This window comes from Physcomitrium patens, chromosome 6 (genome assembly GCF_059467195.1).
Source record: "Physcomitrium patens ecotype Gransden chromosome 6, ASM5946719v1, whole genome shotgun sequence".
Taxonomy (NCBI): domain Eukaryota; kingdom Viridiplantae; phylum Streptophyta; class Bryopsida; order Funariales; family Funariaceae; genus Physcomitrium; species Physcomitrium patens.
Window position 1 is genome coordinate 1,604,749 of NC_143415.1, and position 14,504 is coordinate 1,619,252.

The 14,504-nt window shown below is 36.7% G+C and overlaps 1 protein-coding gene across 1 annotated transcript; it reads right to left on the reverse strand.

Moving 5' to 3' along the window:
- Window positions 1-5,996: 5,996 nt before the first annotated feature.
- Window positions 5,997-14,296, reverse strand: LOC112283852 (G patch domain-containing protein TGH). Its single transcript, XM_024523111.3, has 18 exons — window positions 13,488-14,296; window positions 13,237-13,327; window positions 12,999-13,093; window positions 12,479-12,582; window positions 12,256-12,317; window positions 11,933-12,007; window positions 11,682-11,839; window positions 11,140-11,215; window positions 10,940-11,035; window positions 10,622-10,699; window positions 10,198-10,342; window positions 9,466-10,000; window positions 8,818-9,129; window positions 8,461-8,592; window positions 8,008-8,238; window positions 7,273-7,534; window positions 6,513-6,994; window positions 5,997-6,326 (listed from the first exon to the last, which is right to left on the reverse strand). The coding sequence occupies exons 1-18, from the start codon at window positions 13,620-13,622 to the stop codon at window positions 6,237-6,239; spliced, it is 3,159 nt and encodes a 1,052-aa protein (XP_024378879.1). The 5' UTR covers window positions 13,623-14,296; the 3' UTR covers window positions 5,997-6,236.
- Window positions 14,297-14,504: the final 208 nt, after the last annotated feature.

The window sequence follows — 14,504 nt, forward strand, 5'->3', positions numbered from 1 at the left end:
ATAGCTAACAATGATCCTTACCATAAAGATAAAAGCTTGATCTCTGCTACTCTTTTTTAATCACTTTCTTTGAATGTGATCATAAATATTTCTAGTAATGAATACAAATCATAAAGGAGTTATAACTTTTTTTCTATTAAAAGTACAAACTAAGAGAGAGCACTTCCTCATAGAAGTGCACCTATAAATCTGACTTGACTAGATCCATTGAAGTATTGGAAAGAATGCAATCTTAGATAGAACTTAATTTGTTGTAAAAATCTTCAAAAATTTGACTTTGTTCCATCAAACTTCTCAGGCATACTAATAATTAATTCCATCATACTTATAGAGGCAAAACTCTGTAAATTTAGTTGTGAAGTTAAACTACTTACTTCCTTTAATTACATAACTTCTTATCGCGGACTTTGAACTTCTTCCATAAGCGTAGGCATAGTACCTCTATAATTAACGTTAGAATTATATGAGATTTTTACTCTTAGAATGTTGACAAGTTCAAGAAGATCTGCAATAATTGTAAATCTATTTTCACTTTAGGTGAGAATAGCATCCATAATTTTTTCTTCTATAGATAATTCAAATAAATTCAAAAAGTTAAATTAGAAGAGGGTAATCCACAACCTCTAATAAAAATTTCCACAAAGAGGAGTAATCCACTCTCTTTAAAGAAAAGATCAACATTAGAAAATAATTTTTTTTGTATAAAGGTGGATAGACTACAACCTTTAAAAATACAACAATAGAAGTGAGATAATCCACTCACTTCTAAAATAAGATAAAAATAATATATTAGCACTCTTATCAAACTGTCAAGGATATGGATCTCAAAAAATGAAAATCCTCAATACACTCTTGTGTCACTAAAGAGAACTAAAAAGTCACTCAAAAGGTAATATATAATTAAACTAGAATGGCTATTGACAAAAACAAAAAGACTAGAAAGTCTTGAAACAAGACTAAAAACTAGGAAGGTATTGACAAGAGTGAAGAAGGCTTCACTCTTGCCTCCATATATACTCTTAACTAGGAGCTACATGGTAATGTCCTACAGGACCTCGAAAACGTGTTGACTTTGTAAGACATGTATCTTAACTTATAAGGCAAGTTTTTTATATATGGGCCACATAGGTAGCTTATTCTACAAGCTACCAACACATAATTAATTTGTTGACCAAGTTTCTAACCTACCAATCGACTACAAGTATATATAAAGTGAAGTAGCATCTATAAAGTTTCTAAAAAGCTTCTCTGAAAGATTTTTCCATCTATTTTATTGGAGACTTGTATTTTGGATTTGACTAATTTCAATTAGATGAAAAAAATAGAGATTTATTTATTATGAAGACTCCTTTAGATTTAATGAGGATGTATATCTTACCTCAAGGTGCAACCAATTTAATGGATCATATGTAAAATGCTATGAACCAAATATTGAAAGAATTTATGCCTAAAAAAACCATTCAATTTTTAGATAAATACTTATAAAAAGAAATAGAAAAAAAGACAAAGATGAGAACATCAAAGTTAAAAGTTGCAAAAAAATTGTCAAAGGGCATATTGAAGGTGTAGCTGGAATATTAGAAAGATTGGAATCATTTAATCTCATATTATCTTTTAAAAAATCAAGCTTTGGAGTTGATGGCATTCTAATGATGGAATACATGTGTTATAGATATGGTAGGAAACTAAATCTAGATAAAATTGATGTTATATTTAAAATGAAAGATTATAAAAGTATTACAAAAGCCAGAAGGTTTTTAGAGACATGTATATTTTATCACATTTAGGTGCCTCACTTTGCTATATCTCAAGCCACTACACAAGTTATTGAAGAAGAATAAGAGATTTGTTTGAAAAGAAGAACAAGAGATAGCTATGAAAAATCTTAAAAAAATATTGAATTCACCACTTGTACTTAGGCAAGTGGATTATTAATATAGAAGTACAATGGTTGTAATAGTAGACAAAAGTTCCATAGCAATTGGATGGACTATTAAATAAGATAATGTAGAGAAGGGAAGATTTGCTATAAGATTTGGAATTAGAGTTCTTACAAAGAGGCAAAGCACTTATTCACAAATTAAAAGAAATCTTTGGACATCATTCACTATTTTAAAGGGTGAGAAGAATTATTTAATTAGAATAAATATGGTTTTGAAACAAATTTTTTATTATTATTCATAATGATAATTAATTGTACTATTCTAAACATTGCCATGCTAAGATAGATAGCCTTCGTAAAAACATTGAATTTTGTATTAATATATATATATTATTCGTAAAAAGAACTTGTTGGCAGATATGTTGTCTAGAGTTAGATATATCTTTGAAGAAGAGATGATGGTACATGAAATAGGAAAAGATCAAGATGAGAAGATTTATGAAAATTCATTTACTATTAGCAGAATGGATTTTGGTGATTAGATTCAAAAAATTTATAAAAGTTTGACAATTGAAGGATATTAAAATTTGTTTGAGGACAATGAAGAAATAAAAAAGGTAGATTGATAAATCCTTCAAAAGTATTAGATACCAATCCTATGGTTATTTTCTTAGAGATGGATTTTTATAGAAGAGGCCAAAAAGAGGTGATAAAATTCTATTGAAGATAATAGAAGACCTCAAAACTAAATTTAAAGTTTTAAGAAATTATCATGATATACTTTGGACAAGACATAGAAGAATTTGGACCACATATATCAAGATTAAAGAAAGGTATTGGTAGAAGGGCTTATACAAAGATATAAAAGGCTTTGTAAACTCATGCAAAGAATATCAATTATAATCTAAGATTAAATATAGAGATGGATTACATCCTACTTATCTACCTTCAATACATTTTTAATTGGTAATTGATTTGGTAGCTATATAATCAAGACTTTGGAATATGAAATGCTTAGTTTTGGTAAAAGAAGAGCTATCAAATTATGTTGAAGGAAGGGCTTTAAGAACCAAGACTACAAAAGTAGTATGTAGATTTATACTAGAAGCCATCTTGAACAAATATAGTAGCATTGGGAGGATGAGAGGTGATTGAAGAGAATTGGATGTTATTGAAACAAGAATTTTTTTTAATAGGTATAGATTTCAACTAAAGTTAATTACTTCATATAATTTTGAAGCCAATGGAAAGAGTGAGAGGAGGCATCCTTGTATCATTTATGCATTATTTAAGGCATGTAAAGATAAGCCAATTAAATGGCCTAAATTGCTTTTATTTGCTTTATGGATTAATAGAACAATTCATAGTACTTTCATTGGTTATATATCTATGGAGTTAATATTAGGATAAAAATCTATGATGCCAACTGAAAAAATCTATCTTACATGGATGTTTCTATCTTCAAAAGATGACATTAATAGAGAAAAGTTATTAGAGCTTGAAATCTAATAGTTGAAAAGGTTATTTGAAGACCTACAAATTATAGCTGAGAGGTTAAAAGAAGGAAGTTTGAAAAATATAAAAAGATTTGACAAGACTCATAGATTGAAGCTTAAGCCTATAGAGATTGGAGATTAGATACTAATTTATGATAGTAGATTTAAACATCAATATGGTACTATAAAGAAATTAGTAAAAAAATGGTTTGGATCATATATAGTAGTTACAATCTATGATAATGCTACATATATCTTACATGAGTTAAATGGAGTTATTATTAGAATTCTAGTAGCAAAAAAGATAATTAAGGCTTTCAAGAGAAGAGATGGGTGGTTCAAAATAGAAGACCTTGAAGAATTCTTATCTCAATATTTGGACCAAAAACATGAAGTAGAAGAAGCTATGAATGATTTAAAGAAATCACAAGAGAATGAAAAGGAGTAGCACATGGCAGATATCAGAGAATGTACAAATTCAAAGAAGGTGGATATTGTACTATAATTATTTATAGTATATAAAAATTAATTAAAACATATAATATATTTATAAGTCTTGATGTGTACTAGAATAGTTAGTACATTAATTTAAAAAAAAATGATGTAAAAAAAAATTATTTTGAAGTTTATATATTTTGATTATAATGTTTAAATTATATAAGATTTAGATATTTAGTATAAAGTTTTCAGAAAAGATAAGAGCTCAAAGATGAAGATTTAAACCTCTATGAAGCTTATTTCAAAGAATGAAAGTAAGATATGGGCAAATAAAGGCAAGAGGTGAAGGTCTTCATTTCTATTGATCAAAGACTATGCCTAATATGCTTTTAGCAAGCTGCTCGTGACCATAACAAGGATTTCAGCAACTTCAAAAGAAACATTTGAGAATTAAAAGTAAGCATTGTAAGGTTTAGGATTTGGACTACAATTTGTATATAAAATTTAGAGGGTTTGAAATTAGGATGAAGAAATTATAGACATTTGAAGTTAAGATAGCTTTTAAGATATAGTATTGTTCTTTTGAGGATATAAGAAGTTGTATAGCAACTTTTGGAGATTGAAAGATGCAATCAAAAGAGTGATTTCAAGACCTACGTCTTTTGCAAAAAAAATTGTTATATTTAATATTTGTATGAAGGAGTTATATGACATTGAAGACAATACATGTAATTCAAAGGTAATAAGTAAGCCGTTTTGTTGATAGTAATGGTTGGAGCCATATCTTGAGTTTTTGGACGAATTTTTGACTCAAAATTTTCAAAGATGTGAGTTATTAGGTTAAGAAGCTACATATCAAAATTTTATGGTATTTGAATACTTACTTTGTGAGATATGAAGATAATTACATGCATGTATATGTAAGCAAAGATTTGAATCTATTGTTAGGGTTTTGGTAATATCTCAAGATCCATAACAATTTTGTGGTTGAAATTTGTTTTGATAGTTGTTTAGAGTACATGAGTACTTTATGTAAAATTTTAGTTTGTTTGGATGGTCCAATTGTGAGATATGAATTGTTGAAGTTTGGAAAAAATTCACCTTAAGGATATATAAGGATTTGGAATATTTTTATCACATTTTAGATGTTCTTTGGTACTTAGGGCTTATGTATTGATGTGATTATCCTATAGGAACAATTTTATATAAAAACTTAATACTTTTTTATCTTGAAACTTGATAGAGCAATTAGTGACACCTAAAAGTCCAATGCTTTCTTAAGGCAACTCTCTTTATCTCGACAACATTTTCATTGGCATGGTTAGAGATTAAGATTCGACATGCACATTGCAAAATCCAACGCCTATTGCCCTTTCTTCCTCACAACTTGCGCCTTGTGCCTCATAGAGAGGAAGTTGTCATCCCATTTGACTACTATGTAGGACAATTTGTTTACTTAGCAATTATCTTAAACAATATTGCATAAACTCAGAATAATTTGTAACCATTTTAATTTGCTATGCAAAAGTTAGGATTGGAGAAAACATTAAGAAAAACTTGGTACTCTAGATTTTTAGAGATAATACAAATTACACCTTCATGGCTTTCTTAATCACTAACATAAGACACTACACATATACAAGAACTACAAACGCATACCAAAAATTTAGATCTCAATAGCTCCAAGTTCTAGTTAATTAAACTCAAAGCTTTGAGCTTGCATTGTTCTCAATATATCATGCATTATTTCAATATGATCAACAGTAACCTGGTTTTGTTAAGGCACTGTAAACTCAACTGTTGGTTCATTTTTGACATACACAATGAGGCATGCAGCAAATTAGAGAGGGTTTTTGTCTCATGTTTATCTTGTGTATTTGTCCTCTGAGCTATTACATAAAAAAAAATATATCTATATATCCAAACATGAACTTTTTACCAATTATATCTTTAAAACGTTATGCTTTGAATTTCAAGTCTTTCCATGAAAACCTGATGATGCTCATGGAAGTCCTACTGAAGGGTTTTACACTCTCACGCTTTTGGTGTGTGAGAAACAATAGCAACAATAATAAAGCAACTTAAAATGCTAAAAAATTGATGGGGAGAAATTTCCAATGAACCCAACTTACTACAGAGCACAAAGCCCACCAACAAGCTTGTATATGATGCACGACATAGAGTTTGAAGCAACATCCCCAGAAACTTTCAATTTTAACAATCACTTTGTACAAAGTCTCCTTAGATAACAGCCCCACGTATACAAAAGCACAATCACTACGAAGCTCCAGCAACTTGGGACAAAACTTCTCTACATATGCGGTGTGATATCCTCAATACAATTTATCTCTAGTTTCATCCCAAGCTTATGTGCAAAACATGGAAAACATTAGCACGGCGTCGTGAAAGGGTGCAATCAATCAAGGGGAGGAGGTCCCTGAAGAGGATTCAGTTCGTTGACGCTTGCGTTTCCGATGATGATGCCTTTCCTTCTCTCGGCTCTTTTCTTTCTGCACCAACGAAACTTTCATTACTCGCTAGTATAAGGTGTATTATACAGTGGTCTTCACTTACTGATAATACTGAAGTTCCACAAGCCAGATGTTGCACTAAGCCTACAAAAACAAACAAAGGAATGGCACCAAATTCAAAGATGCAAATTGGCATATGGAATATGAAGCCGAATGACATTGCACCTTCGTCTTGCCCGATTTGTCGGAGGAGTGATTTTTCCGATGCTTGTGTTTCCTCTTCTCTTTCTCTCGCTTCAATCTTCGTTCTTCACGACGAATCTGCTTTGCTAAGGCTTTCTCTTTATCGGAGTCCGACTCAGATTCTGTGTCATCATATCGAGATACTGTTGAAGGAACATGCGAGACCTTGGCCTCCTTACCTGTTGCTGTGTGTCTTGCACTACTCGTATCATCTCCCCACCTCCTTGGAGCATCGGGAACATCCAGGCGTCTAGTTTTAACACCAAACAAAGCTTCATTTGTATCAGACTGCAACACCTTCCCCCGGGAACTCTGCTGCGAGTCTCTCCGATACACATCCTCCACAACTGTACCATTCTTGTGCAATTGACGCCCCAATGGAGATTTTTCATGGCGCATGGAGAAGCCACGCTGGTCCCTAGCAACTTCAACCGGCGCGCTACTTTGTAGTTTGGATTCACCCCCTGACCAACAGAAACATAGTTAGATGATCGATCGTAATGAGAAAGTTGAACGGCTCATATTGTGCTACTCTTAAAAGCATATCACGTAAGAGTAGCATAATATGATTGTGCCAAGATTGTGATATGTGTTGTCCGTAGAAAGCAATAATCATTTCTATGTGATAGCAAAAAATCTTGCAATTAAACATAAGGCGTTCCTCAGCAGCTTGTAAAGGGGAACTACACACTTTTACTAGTTCAATGGGACATATAAATTATGATGTTCCTACCCAACTTACTTCTGTATTCATCATTGTTCTTACTTCTTCCCAAACCACCATCTCTTTCCTTAACTTCAGCTCTATCTCCAGTTGGTCGGGTTATCTCTGGAACCTCCAGCCCAAGTTCTTTTCCCAACGATTCTAAGAAATCACCAGCAACGAGCCTGTTTAGAGCTGTGTTAGCAGCTTCTGCACGCTTCATGGCATCTCCCGCGTGTGCTGATAGTTGAGCAGGTTCAGCCAACTCGTCATCATCATCAGAGTCATCCGAAAATATCGCCTGAGAAGAAATGTCCTACATTAGTTACTTGACCACATTGATGGTAAATCACGCGTTATGAAACTGCAAAATTTACCAATCCTTGTCCCATCCGCCCTCTATGAAACCTGAAGTGTATTGGTTTTACACACGAGCATATGGTTGTTACCAAACAGAATAATCGACTAGAAGATTGTCTGACAACTAAAATGAAGCACCTAACCATGTGCTAAAATGCCTCATTCACACATACACAAAGAGTCAAAATGTGTTTCAATGACAAACAGCCAGAAGAACGAGAATATTGGAAATGTTGTAAGCATTGCAAATTGTATGTCTGGAGAAAAGAGAGGATCTACGTCACCCCATACTCACTGCTTGCCTCAATCAGGCGTACATCATTCAGGATTATGCAACCAAAGTAAATCCACAGCACAATCAAACGTGGGGTTCAATATCTAGTAAACAAGTTTTTTAAAAAAAAATAGCATTACCTTGTATAAGTCAACTGGTCTCTCAGGAATTGGTTCAATCTTCTCATTTATTTGTTCAAGCTCCTCTCCGTACCTTTCGTCCGATTCTGATATTTTGGGGTCTTGGATAACGGACTTTTGGGTGAAGTTTGCTTGTGAAGGTGGGTGTCGCAACTCTAAATTGCTTTCCACAGGGTTTGTGAGAAGAATGAACGATTCTGTGCGACTTCGAGGCTTTGGTAGGGGAGGCGCCTGGCCAAGAAATTAGAGCGCAACAAAAGTTGAGAAAAATTTGTCCCACGTGTTGATGGCTAAATAAAATCAATTGAACATTTTTCGTGGTAATAGACGAAAAGGGTTGAAATAATGCAAAAGGGAGACTATGAACTAGCAAAAAGGACTACGATTGAAAGTGAGGTACACTATCACGACACATCTTATTGCAGCCATATCATTTCAAACAATGAATATTACCTTTCCAGCGAATGGATCTAGCAAGTCAAATCGTTTGCAGAGCAAAGGAGCCGGCCTCCAAGAATTTTCTTCCCTGATCGGATACTTCTTGACTAGTTCTCGCAAGACAAGTTCTTTGCCTACAGCGGCTTCCTAAAATATGATTTGCAATATTACGTAAGCAGAAAAGCTTAAAACCAGGTCAGCGATTAAGAAATCAATCAAAGTTATCATGACACAAGAGCTCGTGCCCATTAAAGGAACTGTTGTGATCAATCGTAAGATACAAAAAATGTTGAGAAACGATACGAGGATAAAGGTCATAGAAACTTAAAGATGCTTGAAAGATATTTCTTCAAAAAGATCTACATGTCTTACCGCGAGTGTAGTGGTAGTCTCAATCCCCGCTGCTGTAAAACGACTCCCCATCACGGCAACCAATTCCGGCACAGGCTTGCCTGGAGCATTCAAATGGGAGCGTTTGTCAGGTGTAAGACCTTCCTGTTGCATTCGTGCGATAGTTTCAAACTCGAATATTTCTTGAGAACGTTCAGCCTCAGACAAGCCACTCCCCCCGCTTACTGGCTTCCATAAACCTCCAGTTGTTTTACCCTTCAAAAACTGTTCAAACCGACTCTGCTTCGCAAGGTCATTCTTAAACGGTTGGAAATTTCCAGCTGATTCTCCAGCCTGCGAGACAAAAATATATATTCAATACAATACGATTTACTTGTCAAGATGGCGCGTGAAGTTCAAGATAACAAACACCCGATCAACGATTGAGATAACAGGAAACTGACCATAAAAATTACAACTTAATAACAGTGCTTAAACACTCTAACGTGCGCTCCACATTCCAACTAATGAAAATGGACAGCGCCCGACATCCGACTCCAGCAAAACGAACAAATTTACCTCTTGCTGACAATGATCAATGAAGACGACTACAATTGACCGTGAAGGACAAATAAAGTCGAATGCAAGTGTGCAAGAATGCAGAGTTTGGATCCAGAGTTTACACCATACACTGGAAGTAGATGTGAATGTGCTCGAAAGAGCAGACTGCAGTCGCGCACGGTCATCGGCTCCAACCATAGAGGCAACTGGAGAATCGAGTCTCTGTGCAGATGCAGGTCCTTTTGGTAATGGTATCTCCCCCAGCATTCTGCCTCGTTCGTTAGCAGCCAACCGAGAAGAGAAATTTGACTGTTTCCCTGCTTTCTCATTTTGAGCATTATCAATTTGAATCTGTTGCTTGCCATCCTTCACAAGCTTTTGCTCTTCCTCCCACAGTCTACGAACATAATAATCATGGCCAGGACCTCCAAATAGAAACCCAAACATGGGGTTTTCCTTTTGCTTCTCTTTGGAGATTTCCTCAAGACGTGGACCACTTTTCGCTACAAACGACGCTAATCCTTCTATATACTTGCATTGCTCTGGATCATCAGGTGGCTGAGCAGCTGGAGGTGCAGGTCTATCTTGCAAGCGTTCAGAACATAGAGGGTTATTGAATATATGAACAAAACTAAAGTTCTTGGGAATAATCGGTGGCGAAAACCTGCGAAGTGCACACAACCATTTTCTATCAATCCCTTGATACCTAGTAGAACTGAAACTGAGTGATCAAACAACTCATTTCATTCCAAACTCAAAAATCCATTTGTACTGAAGCAGTGTACGACTTTCTCTATTCTTGCATCACAGAAATTCATCACTTCTATATTTAGACAAGCATGCGATTGACGCATGCATTACCATGGCTTCTTCTTAGGTGGCTCTTTAGCGAGATGAAAGCCTGGCAAGGTGCTACCCTTGTGTAGGGGATCTTCTAATAGCAACTTCTGAGGCTTTTCTGGTGGTTTGTCATCATCCTCCAACTCTTGAACTTCAAACTCCATACCTGCTTTTCGACCAAGAGTTAGATCAAGATGTTTGAGAGAGAGGCACACACAACGTGAAGTTCTCCAAACTCAGATAACCATTCGAAAGTTCGACCAGTTGACGCCTTTAACACATTATAATCTTGCGAGATGACAGATCCAATGCTATAACATGTGGCAGTCTTTCTAGAAGCAATATTGGATAAGTAGGTTCAGCACATTGTGTGAAGTTCTAAGCAATAACACAAGATACAATACTGGGAGAGAATATCAAGCGGAGTAGGTAAGAATGTTGCAACCTTGATCATAGACGTCTTCATCTTCATCGCCCAAGTCTTCCAAAGCTCCTATTCCAAACCCAGCTCCCATTTTTCCAGCTGCAACGCACCCAAAAGAGTAATAAGAACTCTATATGTTCATTGCCAATCATGAAAACACGTCTGAAAGTGACATCACATCCATCATGAACGGATAGTCATAGTTTTAGACGGAAATCGAAGAAGACGCAAAGAAGACACTGAACACAAAACATAAACACTGACCAAATGTAATTGAACATAAGCTCATTGCATTATCTGTTTACGATCTAAACGACTAACAGAAGAAAAAGCGTCAACCATTTGGACGAAAAAGGCTAGGTCTCTTGAGCGCTAAAGCATGACCTCTCCAGCCACCATGACCAGACCGGTCCTCTTCCCGAGCACGCTTACGCTCTGCAGAAAACAAAAATTTCGTAAGCTCTCTGCGATTGCAGTACATCAAATCTCGCTTCCCAGAGAAACAAGGAAAGTTAAATCATGTCCATGGTGATCTATACCTCGAAATTCTGGAGCGTCTTTAAACGGATCAAAGCCAAGTCCATACAGATCCTTTTTGGGGTTCATCACAAAGTTCTGAGAAACATCCCAAGACAGCAAATCAACGAACCAAATTGATAACAGGAATACCGAAAGCATCCATCAAAGATTTCAAAAACCCAACAGCAGGTAACTCCACCAAAAATAGCAAAACTGCTGTTGTGCGAGTAGCTAGAGCTTCTCACTACCATGTCCAGCTTCTGGACATTTTAAGTGTACTTGTTCAAGCCTGCCTCCATGGTGAGGAGCACCTTCATGTCCAAGTAATGGATATGGTAGTGAGATGCTCTAATAACCCACACAAAACGAATCTATTGCTCTGAAAAGGGTTCACTTAATGCGAAAAACCAAGAATAAACGTCCTTGGAATGCTCCAGGATCTAGCGTGCACATTGCAAAAGAAAATATTACGGAGGAAAAGCGCCAGGGACTAATTAAACTTCTATAGTTCGAAGCTAATGCAAACAATTTTAAAAGCAAGTTATGAAGCCGGAAAGCGTACAGGAGTGGCTGTAGGCACTTCGATATCGAAATCCTCCTCGTCTGCAAGTTGTCCGTCTTCACCTACTGCCAGAGATTCTTCTGTTCCAGGTAAAATTTTACTGCTGGACTCGTTCTGAGCAAGGGACATCATCGCTTTTCTAGCTTCCCTCTTAGCACCTGAAAAAAGAGTTTAGTAAGCGCGCCACACAGAACAAACAAATGTTTGCGTTCGAAAACTCAAGACAAACAATCCACAGCAGCATTCTTTACCTGAGGCGGCAGCAATATGCTTGGGTCCAATTTGTCTTCCTCCTCTCCATCCCATTAAACGCAGAAGCTTCACACCTGCCAAATACAAGTGGGAGATCGACCATTTCATGAATATTCAAACTGTAGAGAAATACAAAAAATAGAAAAGCACAGAAACTTCACAAAAGCAGAGTGTATGAAGTCACCAATGTGCCCAGATAGAGCTACATCTGGAAACGAGAAGTCTAAAAATTCACGATCTACGATCAGAAACAGACGTTATTGCTACATGACGACAGACTTCCACATCATTTCATGAGTCGTTATTGAGGAGGGACACAAACCTGTGGATTCATTTACAGGGACGATAATCTCATCAATTAATGGCCCTGGAATTGCTGAAGGTCTGCAGAACAAGAGCAGAATGGAGAGTTTTAGCAGATGCAGTGACTCTGCAACTCGGATAACAGTAACAGTTATTCTACTCGAGGAGGTTCTACACCCGGCCTCCATGCCATGAAGAGATGTACTGGTCCAATACAATGTGGTCTGGTTCAGAGTCAACACCTGTCACCAATTTCTTTCGCAGCTTGGCGGCGTGCATATTCAGCAGCAGTAGACCCAAAAGTGTCAAAGTCGGAGCGTACTTCCAAGTTCTTCGCATCATACTCCTAGAAGTCCATTCAAAAAAGAAAAAAAAACAAACAAACAAACAAACAAACAAAAAAAAACAAAATTCAATTTCAATTCTCGATGGACGGTCCAAGGAATAGATTGTATTACAGAAGGGTGGAAACAAAGAAGCTGAAGGGATCTACAAACACACTAAGAGCTATATGAATGGAAACAAGTCCAAGAATGTTGAGGTAATACCAAGTAGAAAAGAGGGAAACTAAAAGACGCGCCGAAGTGTACTCAACTGATCTATACTTGAAAAGAAGTAGACTGATCTATAATCTGAAACCTCGACTTTAACTGCTGCCATCTGCGGCACTAAGTGCATGAAAAGAGAGCATTGCACAATTGCAACTACCAATTCCAATAAAACATTTGACAGGTCCCAGACTGTGAACCTCAAGTATCATACCGCCTTTTCGTCTTCATCCATGAAGTCATAGGCAGCTTGTGACTTCTTGTCTGCTCGGGACTGACGAGAGGAGGTGAAGGCCGTTGGAGCCCATCCTGCAAGATGTCCCACGAATAATTGACAATTGTATTCATTCACTTGTAAATTTAGTCTTAAAACCACGAAAAAAATGCTGAGAAATGTAAGTGAAAATCACTTGGCAGGATGCACAAATGTTTCCGACTTCATTTGAACGCACCTTCCTTAGAGCCCACAGTGTTGTAGTAGCCGGCAGAAAATCCCCCGCTGAAAGCCCCATGAAATCGTCGGCGGCCTTCAGAATCCGTAACCTGTCCAATTGCTCAGTGTAGTGAGAGTTAATTGGCGATGAATTACCTGAACAGGCGGGAGGACCCACTAGGAAACACGACACGAATTCAAAGTTCACAACTGGTGTGTGTAGATGTAGGACATATAATCTCTGATCGAAACCAAATGCCAAGCACTAACCTCTTGGTTCCATGGAGCAACTTGACAAGCCTTGCCCTGATCCAAGGCAGCCTTGCGTTTTCGCGGATTCAACTCTACCTCGCTCACTAATGGTGTGCCATAGTATACACACACACTCTCGTCATCACCTGCCATTTGTCGATATTTTCTCGGTCGAACTACTTCCGGAATTTCATCGATTCTTAAAATCCTAAGCCTAACCCTTGGAGGAAGAACGACTGCGAAATTATGCTTCTACTACCATACGTCACTTAACCACAATCAACATGGATTTTAAAACCCACGTTGGACAGAGAGATTGCTCAAATCAGAAACCAACAGCATCAGTCAAATGACCTAACCCTAAAACGTTACTACTAGCATATGAAATCCTAAAAGCCTTTTGATCCTTGATTCTCTGCCGCAACAAAACATGCAAGAAGAAGCATTATTTAGATCCCTCGACGTAAGTATTGAACGCACGACTTCACAAGGGTTCCCCGCGATCCACCTGAAAAATCACACACTACAGCCAAGAACACCCAACTTCGAAGATGCAAGACTTCTCTATGGAACAAATTCTAATCCTCACAAACATTACTACTCCTTCCTCGTTGTGTGTGTTTTTTTCCAATTGGGTCCATCCAGAACATCGAGGCCAGACACTTTCTAATTGAGGACGCTATTCCTGGACCCAAATCTTCATGAGTCCACTGGATTCCAAAGCTTCCCGCACGAGCCCACTTCAAATTCACACACACACATGTGGTCTGGGCTCACTACGCTGCATCGCAAGACCACATCAGAACCCAGGAACCCAACAGATAGCCACGGCAAACCCCAAAAAAGCTGAGGTCCAATAGCAACCTCTCTACAAAAATGTAAACTACAAACATCTGCAAACAAATACACACGACCACAATTAAGTATTAATAAATCCTCTAGTAATTCTTACCTTGGAAAATACTCATTGAAACATCCAAATTAAATACAATGGTTTTAAATATTGGGTTTGTAACCATAATGTAGAAGATTGAA

Excerpts from the sequence above, each read along its gene's own strand:
- LOC112283852 (XM_024523111.3), bottom strand. The coding sequence starts at position 13,622 with ATGGCAGGTGATGACGAGAGTGTGTGTGTATACTATGGCACACCATTA. Across the intron at positions 13,328-13,487 it reads TTGCTCCATGGAACCAAGAG|GTTACGGATTCTGAAGGCCG; the intron begins GTTAGTGCTTGG and ends GCAATTGGACAG. Across the intron at positions 11,036-11,139 it reads AGACGCTCCAGAATTTCGAG|AGCGTAAGCGTGCTCGGGAA; the intron begins GTATAGATCACC and ends TGTTTTCTGCAG.